This window comes from Megalops cyprinoides, chromosome 10 (assembly GCF_013368585.1).
Source record: "Megalops cyprinoides isolate fMegCyp1 chromosome 10, fMegCyp1.pri, whole genome shotgun sequence".
In the NCBI taxonomy this organism is placed as follows: domain Eukaryota; kingdom Metazoa; phylum Chordata; class Actinopteri; order Elopiformes; family Megalopidae; genus Megalops; species Megalops cyprinoides.
The window spans coordinates 15,252,858-15,271,402 of record NC_050592.1 but is presented as its reverse complement, the minus strand read 5'-3'; the positions used below and the strand labels follow the sequence as shown (position 1 = coordinate 15,271,402).

The following is an 18,545-nucleotide window of genomic DNA, read 5'->3' as shown; positions in this document are numbered from 1 at the left end:
TACAATATTTCAGGAGTATACAAGCACAGGCTTACCAAGCCTCCTTATTATTGACGGTGTAGGCTGTGAAGTCATGAATACTATTTATTACATTTTAACAGTGTCACCCCAAAACACCCATTAAATACATACATATTGTATGAGTTTGAATATTATAAGGAAAAGTCTGTTGAATTGAATTACAGATTAAGGAAAATATTGATTAGGCACCCGCTGCTTAAATGACAAAAAGAAAAGTTGCAAATGTAATACGCCCTTATTCTCTTGATGGCCTTGCCCCTACACAAAGAAGAGAATGAAAAAAAAAAACACATACATTTGTTTTGATATATTTATATGCTCCTATAGAAGCATTGATAATTCCTTCTCATTTCACCTTTACAAGGTTAGATATGGCTTTAAAATGGATCAAGTTGATGCAATGTTAGCCAGCACCTTTTTTAATGTTATAGTATATCCAATGACCAAGTTGGTCACCATTTGAAAGTAACCTTTTAAAGTTACTCTAAATATGATACTGAAATCCATTTCAAAAATGTGCAATTCCATTCCATTTGTTTGAGGATGAAACCAAGTCATAATTTGAAGCACTGAAACAAAACACTCCAAAAGTCCTACAAACACATTGCTAGAGGGAACACTTTTTGTTTCAACACAGACCCACACAAACCCTTATCACATGGAAACCTGTCAGTGTTCACACACAATGGCAATAAAGAAGTATGAGAGTCTGCAAAAGAAAAGGAGGATGTACACAATACAATGCACTTAGACAATAAGGGACATAGTAACAAACACCACTGTTTTGACATGCTTTGAGATGGAACCCATACCCCAGAATTCAGTGGGGTATTTCCAAAGAAACACAAATCCAGTAGAGTACAACATCCCTGTGTTCTAAAGCACCAAACAAACAGCACAATGTTACATCAGCATCCACAGCCACCTAAGCTTTGAAAGTGCTTGGTGTCCTTAAAAAATAGTGTGTGTACAGATCACTATTGAAAGATTAGGATATTGGTAATGGGAAAAAAAAACGTTTAAACCCAAATAGTTTATATTATAATGACATGTTATTTTTCTTTTTTTTTTTGGTGTCTCCTCCATTTGCAGAAATTTCAAGAGCATCGTTTAATAAGCTTGTTAAAAGTTTGTGCATAGTCCCACTGTAATGTCCAGCCACTGTGTTCAGCAGTGTTTAACAGTTGCCACACAAACATATATATTTAATTTTGGCTGCGTGTGGCTTTTTCGTTTTGTATTTTTCCAATATAGAGCTGTGTCTTATTTGAATAAAGTTAATAGCTGAACCAAAACACAATTTCTCCACCTGTATTTTTCATCAGAAAACATGCAACTAGATTGAAAATATGCATATGTGGATACTTAATTAATGATGGGGGATGCTTTAGAAACCCCAAAATGAGTGAAAAACAGGCATTGAAAAATGTTAGCCTCTCCCATTACATGTCTTGTGTAGCCTAACATTCTCATCACTTTATATGGATAGCTATGCTTTTAAATGTCTTTAATGTTAAATATGCCGTACAGCATAAGCACCATTCCGAATGGAACAGTTTTGAGACCCACACATGAACTCAGTCTAGTCACCCCGCAATTTGTCCTTAACTTTGAGTGACTCATTTCAGTGTTACTTTTGTAAATTTCAGGAAGCGCATAATGGTGTTAATGTAATGGCAAGCAACAATACAGTACAGTTAAACTGAAATGTATAATGGAATTTAGCAAAATATGAAAATCAGAAGGATGCTCTCCAAACACTGCACAAAGACTAACACTAATATAGACATATAGTCTTGTTGAATAATGTTTTTTAATTATTATTCCAACATGGTGATATAGAGGCATCTTCAAATGATTATACACTTTGTTCACTTATGGGAGCTTAAATAATAGAAAAAATAAGCCATTATCTTTTGTACTTTGTGCTATGTGTGAACTACACCCTTTAATCTTTTGGATATTTAGTGCACCATGAAACTGCAGGTAACACCTCAGGTGAACCTTGTTTGACCGCTATGGTTTTTCTCTAGTCCTAACAAAATAATTATCAGAGCATAAAAAATAACTGAACTCAACCTTTACTTTGAGTGACAGTGCTCTGAAATAGGATTTCAAATAGTGTCTGCAGCACACTGTAGATGGAGCTTGTTGAAAAAGGACAGAGTAAAGCTGGTGGGTTGCAAAGATATTTTATTCACATATTAGTTATGGTTACTGTTACTATTAATTACTATATAAGTCCAAATGTCTGTACTCCCTCAGACTAAGTCTAATTACTTAAAGCAAATCTCAAAACTATCTACATACAAATTAGGTTGTGCATTTACAACACATTTAAAGCCTGTATAATATTTTAGCTCCACAATTACTTACCACAAAAAAGTAAAACTGCAATTAGGTGACCTCTGTAGGCAGGTACACGATGTTTCTACACCCCCCAACCACACACACACACACACACACGCAAAAAAAATCTATTTTTATAATTAGCACACATTAATTAAAATGGTTGAAAAGTACTGATTTCATTAATGGCACTTTAATATTTGATATGGGAACATTCTGGTATCAATATACATGAGAAAGGAACATATAAGCACAGGTGTCATAAATATGCAAATATGTCAACTAAAAGGCTTTCTTATAAACAACAACAATCTGCTGGCCACAAAAAAACACACAAAAAAATTCTATAGCTAATGCCAGTTGAGGGTTGATTAAAATTGAGTACACCAATAAATCCCCACATAATTTAGAGGCAGCACTGTCGACATTTTGACAGTTTTTGTTTGGTTGTACACAGTAATCTTTGATAAAGAAAGGGGAGGAAGCACTTTACCTTAATGAAGCCTTCTTTTACCAAAGAGAGTTTGGAACGTTGAAAAACCATTCACATTTATCTGTGCTCATACCTACTCTTTAAGTCAGAAGTTCAGGAGCAAAAGATCCCCCAGAGATAATATGAGGCATCTCTGGCATAGCTTTACTGATGACAGGATAGTGGACAAAAGATATCTATGTTGTAAATTCAAATTTTCTGTCTATTTCTACAGTTAGAACATATATTTAAAATACACCCAGCATGCAACTTTTATCTGCAAGAACAAATTACAGCAATAAATAAGATATGAAATGGTAACTTTCTCATTAATGTGGATAGTATATAGAAGACTGTTGCTGTCCTTTTTTTGATACAAGACTGACAGGAACTACAACCATAAAATGTGGGTGATGTTTTATTGGAAAACCCTTTCATTGAAATGTGTGCTAAAATTAATTTTACACGGATCTTTCTTCATGTATTAACACAATATATAAATATTTATATATTATGTTGTGTCATAAAAGGTATACAAGTATATTTAGTTAATTTTGGTCTGTAGTGAATTGTGCCATTAATATTCCTCTTCTAACTTTGTTCGAAGTTAGAAGTTCATTGGCAGCTACTTAAAATGATCTGATTGTCTGAGGTAGGCAACATCTTGCTAACTCAAACTATGCAAATGTCACAATGAAACCAAATTACAAACAGATGAAACTTTTTGATTTGTTTGATCAGTTTACAAACAAAATAATCTGTTTTCCAATCTGACCTGTTTGATCAGCTGCCCCACCAACTGATTAAAAATTAAAATTCACAAGTGATAAATATATTGAATGATACATCATAGTAATTGGGTTTTCACACATTGGGCTGAACCATCAGCCTGGTTACAACTGAAAAAACCATCAAAGCACCACGCTTTCACGCTTTAATTTCTGATTCAGTATTTAGTCACTGTATTGATACAAGTCCAGCATTTTACAAGCACATAGGGGGTCAGTTAGATACCATTAAAATCAGTAAGAAGGAATAAGGGATGAGCAGTCTGTGGGGGAGACGGCATCTTTCCACTCCCTTAAGGCCTGTCTCTACATACGGCTGTCTCTTTACAAATTTGACATTTAGTCTGACTGTATAGAGCTGTGCACTGTTTACTGATATTCAGACATATTAACCGAGAGCTCTGTTCATTAAGTTTTAGCAGGAGGATTAACTCATAACTCATAACCCATTGATGGCTCACCAGTGCTGGTGATATATATGAAATCGTGATGCTAACTAATGAAAGAAGCAATGGTAATCCTATCAGAAAAGGTTATATGCATCCTTTGGTTATTCAAATGAATCCAGCCTTGCTGGAAGTCATCACTGACAACTCTAAATATTTGCACAAATGTCTCAAACATCTAGGAAGCAATATTTCTACAGTGGTTTAGTGATTTGGCATAAGACAGGTTGCCACTGAGTTTTTTTTTATCCTTTTTTCAACTGCAAACAAAAATCACTTTAAAGAAAAGAGAAGAATATGAGGAACCGGGAGTGAAGGTGAGTTCACGCATTCAACAGCTCGTGCTCCTTGTCCGTTTTTCCAACTGCATCAGGGTTAGACAGGGGGTCCAGATCAGCAAAAAGGCTGAACCAGGCTGAAAGATCTTTAGACGTCTCAGAGGTTTCTGTGAAGTCAGGAACAGAAGCAAGAGAGGTGGATGTGGTTTTAACTCAACCAGGACACACTCCTACTCACTATTGCTGCAGTCACTCCACCTCTCTCCTTGGAGCGGCATCACGCTCGCAAAGGTTTCAAAAGTTACAGTATTTACAAGCTGTAAGTGCATTTTACACAGCAATACAAAGTGACACTAGGAAGAGAAGGAAATGTGTTTCAAAATGACTTTCCACCCAATATATTTTATCAATAAAAAACAAAAGTAAAATGCCATAAAAATATAAAATTAATTTGAAATCAATCTTTTTTGTACACATTAGTTTAATGCTATGAAATCTTGATATTGTTTTGTAAATTCTGTCCTGTACTGTTTGCAAGACCATGTCCCTTCCCAGACCTCCAACTGCATAGTTTACTGCTATGTTAATCCAGTGCATGTGATAAAAAAGGAAACTGGTTCATCTGCAAACAAACTGTATTTTTTTAATACAGTAGTCTATAAGCCATATCACCATCAACTTTACTTTTGAGATTTCTGTTTCAGTTTGTTACAGATTTAGTACTTCAGTTGTTCAACTACTTTTGTTAAAATACCGCACAGTTCATGATGCATATTTTCATTGTTGAATGCAATTATGTTTAACTGGTTTCATTTTCCCATCCCAGTGAGACATTTAAATCCACAGGACAACAGTGATAGGCATTTTGACCAATGAGAGCAAGGACATTTTGACTGAGTTGTGGGAAGAGCAGCAAATAAAAGTATTGGTACAGAAACACAAAAAACTATTTCTACAGACACCCAGAAATACTCAGAACATTGGTTCTTATTAGGGATGTAAATGATACACGTTTCTGATTGTCGAGTAGTGGATGGCTGGGATGGGCGATTATCAATTTTTTTTCGATGATGAAATGTGTTAATTAATGGTATGGCAATGGTATTATTTTAACCTTTTAACAATAGGATTTCACTTGACAGAAATGCATCACTTACTTTAATCAAAACAGATTGCAAAATGATAAAAAATGTAGCCTGCCTGATATATTTCTTTGCCAAAACTATAATTTTAGGCTTCTTTGTGCACTTTGCAAGTAATGCATGCTGTCGTCATGCTTAATCACAGCAGGTCTGATCAGCAGAAGCCTAACGTTACAAAAAAAAAGATGAATTTACTTAAAGTAAATTTGTGCAAACACATAATACATTTTTGACCTGTATAATTTTGCAGAATGAATGTACATTAATCTACACACAAACCAATTGAGTGCTGCAAAATGTCAGAGAGACTTCAAACAGATTCAACAGACTAAAATTTTGGGCTTGTCCTTTACAAAGAGGTCCTGCCTGGATTTTGAGCCCATTGGCATAAGGTTTGCACTTTTCCTTTAGATGACTTTGCAGGTTTACCTGAATTAAAGTGTTTTTCCTCTGTCAAATTTATGTCTAGATTCTGTATTTACAGAATGAAAAGCAGAGGTATATAAAAAACAGAGTAGCACTTTTGCAGCAAAATGTAGTGGAATAAAAACTTCTATAAACTTCACATCTAATTACATGGCTTATTTTAGAAAACCTTGCATAACCAATACTAGAGTCCAAAATATTAATTGTGGGTACAGTACTTAATTTAAATTGTAGACAAATTGCAAAACAAATAGACACAATTTACTGTATGTTAAATTGTTATAATTATTTAAATCTCTCAATTTGAATATTTACATATCAATTTATCCTCGAATATACCTAAATTGGATATAAAAAGTTATTAAATGCTTGTGCATGTTGAAACCTTTTAAAAATGTTAAAAAAACATTTTATACTATGTTTATTTGGAACTTTAGTTTGCTTATTAGGGTTAATCCAACTTCTCTCAGAATTTCTATTTATTAATCAAAAAGTTGTTACCAACAGAGAGAGAATAATTTGGGGAATGTAATACTTTCTTAAGAACATCATAAGAAAAATATCAAGAAGACCATCGTCAGATGTTTTGTACAATCAAGCGCAGACTTACCTCTCACTGTTGACTTGGTTGAGTCCTGATTGGCTCCAGATGATGGCTCTGTTGCCTGGGAGACAAGCTGTGGAATGCTCATGGCCCAATCTGGAATGGAGAGTAAGATTCAGACTCATCTAGAGGGAATAATTACTCTAACCATTGCATCATTTGTGGGAAAACGTTTTTGAAGTTTTTTAGTATGGACACTGAATATGTTTATTCAAAGCACAACACAGTAGAAAAAAGGAACCACAGTCATGTAGACTTTTATGTACCAAAAGTAAGACTTTATGATACAGTTGTCTCATATTTAGATTACCAATTGTACCACTGGTGTAACCACAACTGAAACACAGGGTATTGTGTAAATAAACATTGTATAAGGGTTCAGCAAATCTACTCCACGTTTAAAAATAAGGCATCCAGAACTGTTATGCCAAAGTAATAACTACAAAAAATATTTTAAATACTATACTTGTTAATTGTAGCAAGCTACACTATTTCATGGCACATTTATTTCCCCCTGTACTGCTAACCTAACGACAGATTACCGTGTAAGAGGTCATTCACTCATGAATGTTTCAGTAAGACTTTTTGGTCTTGCTAAGAGATTACCAGGCTCCTCAGATCCTTTTTCCCACCAGGGTTTTGCTTCATACAGTCAAAATGTTGAGAACTTCGTCTGAATCTCAGAATATTTCCTTCAAACTCATTGTTTGAGTTGTTTTCCTCACTCTGTTCCCCTAACATGGTTGTCAGATGAAACACATTAGAAAGCCTCGCACTGTGTAAGACAATCAGATTGATTTGCTTTAACAGCTTCTTGTATTTAATTATTTTATGGTAATGAAAACCAAAACCATCTTATACACGTCATGCAAGACACCCCCAAATTTAACAAAAAAATAAATAAAATGAAAAAACAGCGTATAGAATACTGGTGAAAATATCTAAATCAAATGTATGGAATTAAAATAAGATATTCTTTATGGGTTTAAACACTCGCAAAACTATGAATGAGGAATGATATTCGTGATCCATTTAATGTGACAATAATAAAGAGCTCACTGGTGAATGGGGACTGCAGCTTGTTCATGTTGTGGTCCAGCAGCTGGGAGGGGAGGAAACAGGACGACTGCTCATGGTGAACGTCCATGTGGCCCGCTTCACTCGCACTTCCTGGAGGATCCTCCTCCCCAAAAACTGCCCGCCACTCTTGGGAGAACTCCCCCTCATCCAGAGACGAGCTGTTGAGGATCTCATTCAGCAAGGCCATGTCGTCCTTTTCCCCGCCCTCGTGATCATGGTATTCTGAGAGCAGATCCTCTTGTTCTGGGAGAGGAACAAGGTGGCAATTCGTTAACAGTGACATCTCTAGGACTCTCTAAACACAGGGTCATAGCTCTGACTTTCATCAGACTTCACAATTTCAATGTCGTAGGGCTTTACATACACATATTGAATTTGAACACCTATAAAAGAATGCATACAAAAAAGTGTTCAGACATATAAACAGCTTCTTAGTTAAAAAAGTGGTGTTAACACTTAATACTCTATAAGGTGACATGCAAGTCAATTACAAACTGAGATAATTACACCATGTCAACAAATGTATTCAGTAATATCAAAATGGAATTTGTTTTAAAATCCTGGGTAATCATAATGTAATTCGCAGGGCATTTTTAAAATCTAATCCTTAATAATCTTGCTTTTGGGATAGACGGTGCCATATGCCATGTCTTATGCCTCTGAAAGATGCTCTCTGAGACTGGATGAGTTCCTGTACCCCATGCCTGAATTATCCTCATAATTACAGCTCTGAGCAACAATTAGACAGACATGTTATTTAATTACAGTGCAATTAATGGAAACAATAACACCATCATAAACAAGGGGCTCGATTCAAACTGTTTGGCGTGATGCAGCCGCATTAAGCCAAGTCCAGTGGATTTAAATTAAACAATGCGACCATAATGTTTAAAAAAGCCCAGATTATAGCAAGGACAGATGGTCTGTTTGCGAGCGAGACGGACTGACGGAATAATGCACATCAGACTCATTTGCAAATCTATTCACATTCTCAGTATGGAGTGAGCGAGTGAGCGAGTGAGCAAGGGGGGGGGGGGGGGGGGGATGTGGCTGAATGAGGCTCTAAATTGTCTAAATGACAAAACCAGTCACTGTACAGAAGAACCAAGCACTGACTACTAGGACCTGATGATGTTACTTGTTACAAAAATGGAATTTCCTATGGGAAAAATATGGAATAATCCAATATATCATGCAGTTGTGAAGCAAACAAGGAGCTGGGAATGTCCAGGTTTGTGGAATATTGGTAAGGAGCGTCACCTCTGTTTTGCATTAGATCCGGACCCACATCTTCACAGAGCTGATGTCCTGGGCTTCCTTGATCTGGAGATACGCCTGGAAAAGAGGAGACGGCATCTCAAGACATTCAGTTCAACATTTCCACCATAATCCAATAAAATTATTCAACAATTTAAGCATGTACATGTACTATATTGTACAAACATTAAATAGTGCTCGGACTGAATTCTTCTGCAGTTTGTAGTTGACTTAAATATTGAATGGTATATTTTAAATAAAAAAATATAATACAAACATATTTAATCATATATTTAACATTTGAGATTGTAAGGGAGAAATATTTTAAAATATGAACAAAATATGATGAATGAATGATTTTGTACCTCCTTGACAGGAATCCTTATTGTGATTCATCTCATCTATTGAAATAAGTCTGCACATAAACAAAACACATGTACACGATGTTTCGTCATGTCATATGAAAGTCACCTTCTCTCTCAGCTGGTGTTGGTGGACAGAGACAATTCAATTAAAAATGTAACAATATAATAATATATACTCTTGGAATTTACTATAAGTGAATGCCTCATGAAAATGATTATCATCTTACCACATTACATATTGCACATTGCCACAAGAGACAATAAAACCAAACCTGACTCACGTGCTATTTACTTCTTCGTCTAATACTTTAAAAGTGTCTTATAATTTTTTTTAATAATGAACAGAAAAGGTACATTCAGTTTGTGTCCTTCTGTAGTCTTCTACGATTCTTGTACTTTTTCCATTTAATTTGGCCTCATGTATACTGACTGTGAACGGCTGAAGTGCTCAGTAGACACCTGTAACTGTATAATGATGTAACAGTCCCTGAACAAGCAGGCTGCCAGTGTGACTTACTGATCATCTGTCTCCGCCACTTTCTCTCCATCCTCCCTTTTTCCTTTCATCTTTTTCTTCCCCTTTTTCTTCGTTCCCTGATCCAACAATTTATTGACAGGATCTTGTAAGGTCTTCAAAAAGAAATAAATAAATAATATATAAATACATATATCAATTTAGGAAAAAGTAAGTACAAAAGCACAAAACATGCAGATTTTTTTTTTTACATGCCAGGAAATACGCAGCTTGTGACAGGAAATTAAGATATTATGTTAGGTTAAATATTTTGCTGTAACCATATTAATTATTTATGTATTTGGGAAAATTTGTGTCGATGTACAAACCACAGAATTATTCTTTAAACATACAATAAGAGGACATTTCAATTTAATACATAGTAAGCTAGAACAGATGAAGAAAAAAAATCTCCTACTACATGCTGTATGAATATAGAGGCCTTAAAGTGATGATATTCACAGCTTCCTTCATTAAAGAATATACTTACATTAGTTTATATTTAACATTGGCCAACCTAATATTTTCATGTAAACCATTTCCTTTTAATGAAATAAGGTACTCCCAAGTATGTACAGTATTTTTACACCATATAATGTTTTTCTTAGAGGCTTTACAGTTCTGGATAGGCTACGCTTTCAATTATTCTCTATGTAACTAAATTTCTGTTCATTCAATGAAAGTGATTTATAATTTTTTTTCTTAAGTATATAATTTTTGTCAATTAAAGCAGAGAATCAACATGACGGCTGCAATATCTTTTTAGCAGAGAAAAGATGATGCTCTTACGCATGGCCAATGAGGTAATAACAATAGTGTTCAACTTGGTTTTGTTAATCCTGTCAACATACATGTTCACTGCTGCCTCAGTGGCATGACCACACAAATATACTAGCAGAATTAATGCTAGGCATTGTACCCTATTCTATTTGTTCTAATTTCAAAGTCATCACCTTATGTTAGAATCTGAAACATACCTGTCAATGACAATGGCATCCAGTTATAAAATGTGTGTAACTTTATGGAAAAGAATGTCCTCTAAATGTCCCATACAAAATGTTTTATTGTCCCATACAAAATTTCAAGTACTCAATGAAAATAATAATAACAACGTTTGCACATTAATTATAATTATAATGATTACTATTATTATTAGCAATAGTACTGTAATTACACATATTAAAATCACTACAATCCCTGTAACTATAACTGTAACCTGTAATATGCTTTGTATTTCACATATTTCAGACAATGCCAGAGTGAGAGACAATGCAAATACAGTAAGGACATCTGCACCAAACGTAACTAATATGTATTTTTTAATTAAGAGTAACTTAATAACTTAGTAAATATATAGTTACTTAATATACATACGTAGAAATTAGCTAGAGTAATCAATTTTATGTCCAAAATATACAGTAGACTCATTCTATGAGTCAGGATATTAGCATAACAACACAGCTGTGTGTTTAAATTCCTCATGGAAAAAGCTATACAGATAAGGTAATGAAGCCATGATGCTGGAAGAGGCTCACCTATAATGGATTTCACAAACAAATGTAATATATAAACTCTTTAATCTTGACAGTACCTTGAGTGTTGTGAACTCATATGGCTGGTATCCCTTAAAACTCTCATGGATGGCAGCCATGGTGTGGGACGTCTTCTCCCAGAAGTGCAAGAGTGTTGTCTGCAGTGAGATGAATAAAGAAACATGTCCTTTTAACACTCAAATATTTATAATCAGTATAACACATGGAAAGAAGTTGGGTAGATTACATTTGGCTGTCTGGTTGTACCTGGTACGTGGTAAGAACATGGGACAACAGATTGCAGCGGCTGGCACCCAGCAAATCCACCTTTTGACAGACATCATTCTTCAGTTTGTCAAAGTTTGTTTTAGTAAGACGCACTTGAGCTTGAACCTGAAGCCAAGATAAGATAAAAAAATATCTAGTATTACAACATTTTGACATTTATAAGACATAACTATGCTTCCAATTAAAATGGCCTACATTAAATTAATACTGCTCCTGGAGGAGATTTTACAAAGCAGAAGATTAATAGATTCAGCATACAATTTTTCTTTTTACCAAACAACCAATGGTAGTACATATTACATGGTAATTGCACCTGTATTTTCATCAGTAATGGCACTGCAAATATTATCTTACCTTTTAGTGGATATCTTAAAAAATAATGTTGAAGCATACATACTTCTATAGAAAATCTGGGTAACAAAACATGTAGGAAGAGATGGTTAAATTTTTGTAAATAGCCTCATACACTTGGGGTGATCATTTTGAACTACATAAAACAACATAGGCTTCCCATAATCCTAGAGTGTCTGAAATTTTTGCTATTTCATGGGGTATTGCCCCCTCTAGTGGCAAGTCTTGTCTAACTGCACAGTGCTACTTTTTCTGTGACAGTCACCACAAGACTTCGAGGGCAGTTTAAGTGTGCGGTCATTTCCTTTCGAGATTATTTTTCTAGAGGCCATAATGGTCAGATTACAGAAATGGTTGGACTCCTGCATTTACAGTTGATCCAGGTGATTCAGTCAGACACAATGAAAGAATGTTTAGGCCTACTAGACTTTTTCCTAAATGTTCAACTTAGTACATGGGAGCTTAAGTATGAACAAACTCTTGCTGACACTGAAGTGAGCCAGATGACTGACTCTAATTAAAGCCAAAGGAATTGTATTTCCTGTTAGGTGATTTTCAACTGGAAGTTTTATTACACTTAACTGATTTGTAGGTGGCAATATGCCCTGGTGGGAGGCTGGCTTGTCTTCGGCTCAAATATTTAAAAAAATTACACCACACACCACACTGTATGTGTCTTTTAGGGACCCAAGCAGCACCACATCTTTCACCTCTTCAAAATATAAAAAGTCTACAGTCTCATACAGGTTTCATTTGAGGGCTCAGAGAGCACTTTTCACAGAGGCGTTCACATCAACGTAAAGTTAAACTCACTTTCTGAAAGAACTGGATCCCTTCAGAGGAAGTGAATGAGGGATTTCCATCATTTAAAAATTAAGAAGACAAACATATTTTATTTTTGGGTATAGCTGTCTTGATGATCTGCGCACAGATATTAGAACAGAAACCAGCCCTTAGGCAGCACTATGTGAATGAGCTGAATCACACCCGTGACTCCAGGGGTCTCTCAGACCTTGCGGAACTTTTCCATCTGCTTGTACGTGTCTGGGTCCAGCTCCTGAGACACGTCCTTCATCCACAGCAGCGCACCGCGGTACTCCGTCCTGGACTGCTCCATCCGGTTTACAGTGAGCCAGGTGTCCGAGATGGCACGGTAGCGGAATGTCTCCACTTCCTGGTAGAGACGGCACAGGGGGCTGCGGAGAGCGAGCCTTGGGGGGAACATACAGTGACATATCATTCTGGGTTACGCTGATAACAACACACATTTCAATAAACTGGATTTCCACTAGAAAGCAGCCATCCATACGTTGCCGTAAGATTTGTCAGCTGTGATGTACATGACTCTAAATTCTACAGGCAAATGTCACTTTTGTTTAGTACACTGAGGTCAAATAAGAGGTGAGACTTTCTCAGCAAATCTCTGAGTTACACTGCAGCTAATTATGACATCTCAGCAAATATTACCAGACAAAAGTACAACAGTACTATATGACTATTCCTGACCTTGCCTCCTCTTCTGCCACTTTGTTCTGCTGCATTAGGTCCTCGTTTATTGTCAGCTGATGACATGGCTGGGATCAAACCTGGCCTGTGGGGCTCAGCTGCACTTGAAATAAACACCTTTCTGACTGAGCCAAACTGGAAGCTCGTAAGACAGTTTTAGACAGTTTATCAGACCCGTTCAAAAACTACAGTCAATGCCGAGCGTGGACCAAACCACCTTACCTCACTGATAGTAATACTAGGCACACGAGCTGCAATTAATTACCAAATCCATTTCAGAAGGTAGTGAACCCTTAATGTGTCCTAGATAACAAAATGTTAACTGATAACATCAAAAGCAGTTACATGCATTATTCACCGCACTTTAAATATTCATCACGGTCTATTTACACAGAACAATGTTCAGTGCACAGTATGCGTCACAGCATGGTCAGAGGACATTAGTGTGGGTGTTCTCTCTTTTATTAGAGAAACTGGGTGCGGGGGTGGGGGCAGGGGGCAGAAAGGCTTAACAACAACTACAGTGAATGAGAAAGGAGTGATGACAGACCTCTTAACCGCCACGGCTACTACACATTTGAATAAATAAAAATGGGGCATGTTACACATTACAGTTCTTAGCTTTGCTATATTATAATTTGTTCTAATCAGTGAAACAGCAGAAAAGGGGGTGCCAAAGGCTTGAGGCCAGGTGATGGTGGATCCCTGTTGGCAGTGGGGTTGCAGGCATGTGCGGTCACGACCCAGGGCTGACCTCTGCTGAGAGGAGAAGCAGAGGGCCTTTCCAGTGGCCTGCATGATCTTCCCAGCGCGGGTCCGGTCCTGGGACCCCTGTGACCTTAGGAACCGGCCCAACTCATTCTCCTCCTGTGACAAAACTGGGAGAAGGATCAAAAGTTACTGTACTGTTGTGAGACACACTCATGTAAAGCACAACTTTGCTCTCACTGCTGCACACAGGACTGCATAACTACAGAAAGGCAGTATATGGAGAGCTTGTTAGAGTAGTGGACTAGACAGAGGGTTGGAACTGTTTCTGCGAAAAGTGTGGCAATAAAGTTGTGATGAGAGTTACTGAAAGAGTAAGATCAAACTGTATGTCTGCAGAAGGGTGTCTGCCACAGAAATGAATTAACGAGACCAAGTACCATGGTAGTGACCTCTAGTGATGCAAAACTGAAACAGCTTCATTCACATCAATTCAAATGGCTTGCATCTACATTATGCTCTGCTTATGATGGTAACCATGTACTTTGAGGTAATTTATACTCAGGGTAAAAGCTGTGACACTACGGAGCTCTCCAAACCGTGAGAGCTGGTGGTGCAGGTTGGTAAACTATAGGAACATACGCTGGGATCATGTTAGGCTTACAAGGCATATACTCACAGCAGATTCTTCTCTGGTACTGCTCAATGACCTTCAGAAGCTCCATGCATGTTCTCTGGACTGAGTGGAACACCTATGGCACCACAGAAACATAACATCAGACACAAAATAAAAGTAACATCTTATTGATGATGCATAGTCCAGCCTCCACCTGAACACAAACAGGGAATCTGGCACACGCTCTATAAATAGCACTCTTTAGGCTGTCCATATGCTGGTGAAGTCAGTCACTCCTAGTAACAAGTACAGCAATGAACTCTGGGTTTCTAAATCAATGATACTCTTTGGTGCCTTGTGTCTAACTTTTTTGTGAGCAACAGTATTCACCACTTTCAATGAATGCAGAAAACAGCAGTAAATGCTGTACAGCCAAATAGGCTTTGATTGTTGAAACATTTTGGTTATTAGGGACTGGATTCATTAGAGGTACATGACAGACAACTTTATACGGGCAGAAAATCAGTTTAAAGAACATAAAACATGTATAATTACATCTTAGTCCATCAGAAATTTGTTGGATTTTTACCAACTCATAATTTTTGGTCTTACATGATAAAAACACAAATCTTGTTAGACAAATATTTGAGATGGCCTGGAATACACTGCATGTTCACTACACTGGAATTACATGAGTCTGCAAAAAGAATTTAGGACAGAAGTGTCACTGCACTGGAACAGTGCTTGTTTTAACACAGTGTGAGATTTGAGCCAAATTGTTCAGTGTAATGGCCTAATTTTGATATTGATAGTTATCAATAGTAACATCAGTACAGTTTTTGTTTTAAATGACCAATATAATGTCTTTTGTAAATAAATAATTTGCTATTTTGTACAATGAAAGCAGCATCTATTGTAGAGATAAAAGGCAATGAAAACAGCAGCAAAGACTCACCTCAAGTTTTGCATCAAGGTCGGCGTCTGAGGCCACGACATGTTCATCTTCCTTCTTTCCTGTGACTTTGATAAGAGTCTGTTTGGTTTTCCAGTATTTCTGCTGGAATTTGTTAACAACAGACGAGTCTTGGCTTTGGACAAAGCGATCGTAGTATTCACGAGAATATCCACTGCAGAGATATGGGGAATGAAATATTGTGGTTAGATGGCCTTCAGTCACCATGAGACAAATTAAATATATCCTATTCTCTGAAGCACACAGGTAATAATAATAAATGACATTACTTAACATTACTTTTTTTTCAAATAGCTTACTTATACTTACTAATTTCTGCTCTCCATGTTTTTGTAGAACCTGGAAAACAAGTAATATTAAATTTTAATGAAATTAACACTGAAAAAAAAATTCACCCCTGAAAAGGTCCACCCAACTGACACATTTAAAGGAACTGAAGGCTGGCTCTATGAGGAAGTAAAACCCAGCGAATGTGTTTGGTAGGACTCTATTGGTAAAAACTATTCAGACCAGATTTCAGTCAACACAGGGGAGATTAAACCCTAGAATATACTAACATATATGTTACTTTTTTCCAAAGTGGAACATTGTCCATTAGCAATAGAGTTCAGTTAATACTGTGTAATTTCTACTAGGTTTAGCCTGATGCCCAACAGAGACCTGGAGTGAACCCTTGGCATACATGCTATATCACTTGCTTACTCCACTTGGCCTACTGTACAGTATGTATCATAAGTTAATTGTGCATCTATTATGATGACCTAGCAGCAAATTTAAGGGAGTGTTACACTATATTCTTGCCCATTATTTTCACACAAATTTTCCACAAATGTTTTAATCATTATAACACCCAATTCTCAAAGTAACATGGATTTATGTAAACTAACTGGCTAATTTACAGATCACAAAGTACTTCAAATTTCCTTGACAGTAACAGGGACCTATAATACAATACATATTTTATTCCTCCCAATATGAAATACACATATGCAATGTTGTTCAACATATATATCATACTTTATATATACTGATCAGAACTTCACAATCTAAAGTTTATTCACTGACTTTATTAACTCTAGCAGAAGAGTATTGGATGGTGTGCCTGACATGTGATATGGGGGCCTAATATTGACAGTGTCCTTGAATTAGGTGCAGGTATGCTGTTTCAACATGATTACATTGAAAAGAACCTGTTATTATCTGGCTGGCTACAGCCACACCCTTGCCAAAGACACCACAAAAGTGGACAGGAGACAGGTGCACTGCTGCCTCTCTACACAACTGTGGTGCCATCCCACCTCACCCACTCCTCCACTCATACACAATAGTATTTATCACAGGAAAGCCCACTGTCTCCTAAGGCTACTGAGGCGTATTGGGGCTGTCTTTAAATGCAACGGCAATCAGAGGAATACCTCTTAAGACAATGGGAAACGATAGTCTTGTTCAGGAAAATGCTCACGGCGTTACAACAAATGAACGGGTTTGTATGTATATTATTTACATTCCGATCTATACGGAGAAAGAAATCATCCACATTAATGCTTTATGACAAATGTTACCATTATAGATGCCATGCATCAAGCAATGTCCACGCATGAATAGCAGTCAGCGTTAGCGAACATAGGCTATATATAGATGCGACAGAATCTCTACGGCAGGCCTTTTGCGATTCTGAAGATGCCATCGTTTACCATCTTCTAGCTCTGTGTACATCTTCTACGGTCCTCGGTGCATCTTCTTTCACCGTTAAGAAGATGCGTGAAAAATAATGCGGCTAAACTACTCACAGCAGAAATTCATGGTTCTTTGTGCCTTTATCAATCGGGTTGGATTTTCTGTTCGAACCGCACCAAAATAAATAGCCTGTTTTCCTGGTTAACACGATGGACAGCTATCATTAGCAGCGAATGATGACAGTGTGCTGAGATACACAATACTACCATCTCTCTAAAAAAACAATATAATGTCAGCCTATTTAAAAATATAAAATATACGTACCATGCGACTTTTCTGTCGCTGAGATGGCGGTGAAATGTAATTGCAGTGTTTGTCCTACATAATTTCATTGAAAGCCTACATTTCAGCAGCTACATATAGTGCGGTAATGACACTGCGCTGAATGAGTGTTGACGTCATGCATGAACCACGTTGATCACGTCGTGCCAGCCTACTGGGTGGGAGCCCTGCACCTGGCCTTTAAGCAAACATTGGGAAGGAGTCGTTCTTCTATTGAAATTCATAAACGATCAAATAAATAAAGTAGCTGCGATAGTACATTTCATTTACCAAATAAAATTGCCAAACAATTTTAAAAACCTGCTTTTGCTGAAACGTTTGTCATGAATAGGGAATAGGGAAACATTGCTTATGTGGGACTATTTAAAACATATAGACGTTTAAACACGAGTTAAATAAATGTTTCTGCATTCAGTACTTCTTTAAATCCAATGTCTGACATTAGATCAGCAAAACAGTAGTATCATGCTTTTAAAAAGTATTTATTTTGCTGTAACAATTTTTTGCTGTACCCAGACCAACTCTCTATATGGTTCACAGTTTGTGCAGCATGACTCACTTCACCGGAGAGCATGCATTTTAAAACTATCTACAGTATATCATTTCCCAGAAAGAATTTTCTAGGAGTTTACATGGTGGAAATGATGCTGTAGAAGCTGTAATACAAAAAAAAAAAAAACAAAAAAAACAAAACAAAAACAAAAACAAAAAAACCTGCAAAACGCACGGAAAACTGCATAAAAATTTACAAACTGTTTCATTGTTTTTGTTCACTTTCTGTACTACTCCATGCTTTGTTTGTGTATATGG

The 18,545-nt window shown here is 36.6% G+C and overlaps 1 protein-coding gene across 2 annotated transcripts; it reads right to left on the bottom strand.

The window, feature by feature from the left end:
* Nucleotides 1–4,389: 4,389 nt before the first annotated feature.
* Nucleotides 4,390–17,829, bottom strand: ica1 (islet cell autoantigen 1). 2 transcript variants are annotated; one of them, XM_036539104.1, is made up of 14 exons: nucleotides 17,718–17,829; nucleotides 16,026–16,055; nucleotides 15,699–15,870; nucleotides 14,807–14,879; nucleotides 14,174–14,297; nucleotides 12,926–13,124; nucleotides 11,542–11,667; nucleotides 11,334–11,432; nucleotides 9,746–9,858; nucleotides 9,229–9,278; nucleotides 8,867–8,941; nucleotides 7,586–7,849; nucleotides 6,533–6,622; nucleotides 4,390–4,521 (listed from the first exon to the last, which is right to left on the bottom strand). In XM_036539104.1, exons 1-14 carry the CDS (start codon nucleotides 17,783–17,785, stop codon nucleotides 4,400–4,402), a joined length of 1,605 nt encoding a protein of 534 aa, XP_036394997.1. In that variant the 5' UTR covers nucleotides 17,786–17,829; the 3' UTR covers nucleotides 4,390–4,399. The 2 variants fall into 2 exon arrangements, with proteins under 2 accessions (XP_036394997.1, XP_036394999.1); XM_036539106.1 differs by lacking the exons at nucleotides 4,390–4,521; nucleotides 6,533–6,622; nucleotides 7,586–7,849; ... (3 more) ...; nucleotides 11,334–11,432; nucleotides 11,542–11,667 and having other exon boundaries at nucleotides 12,920–13,124.
* Nucleotides 17,830–18,545: the final 716 nt, after the last annotated feature.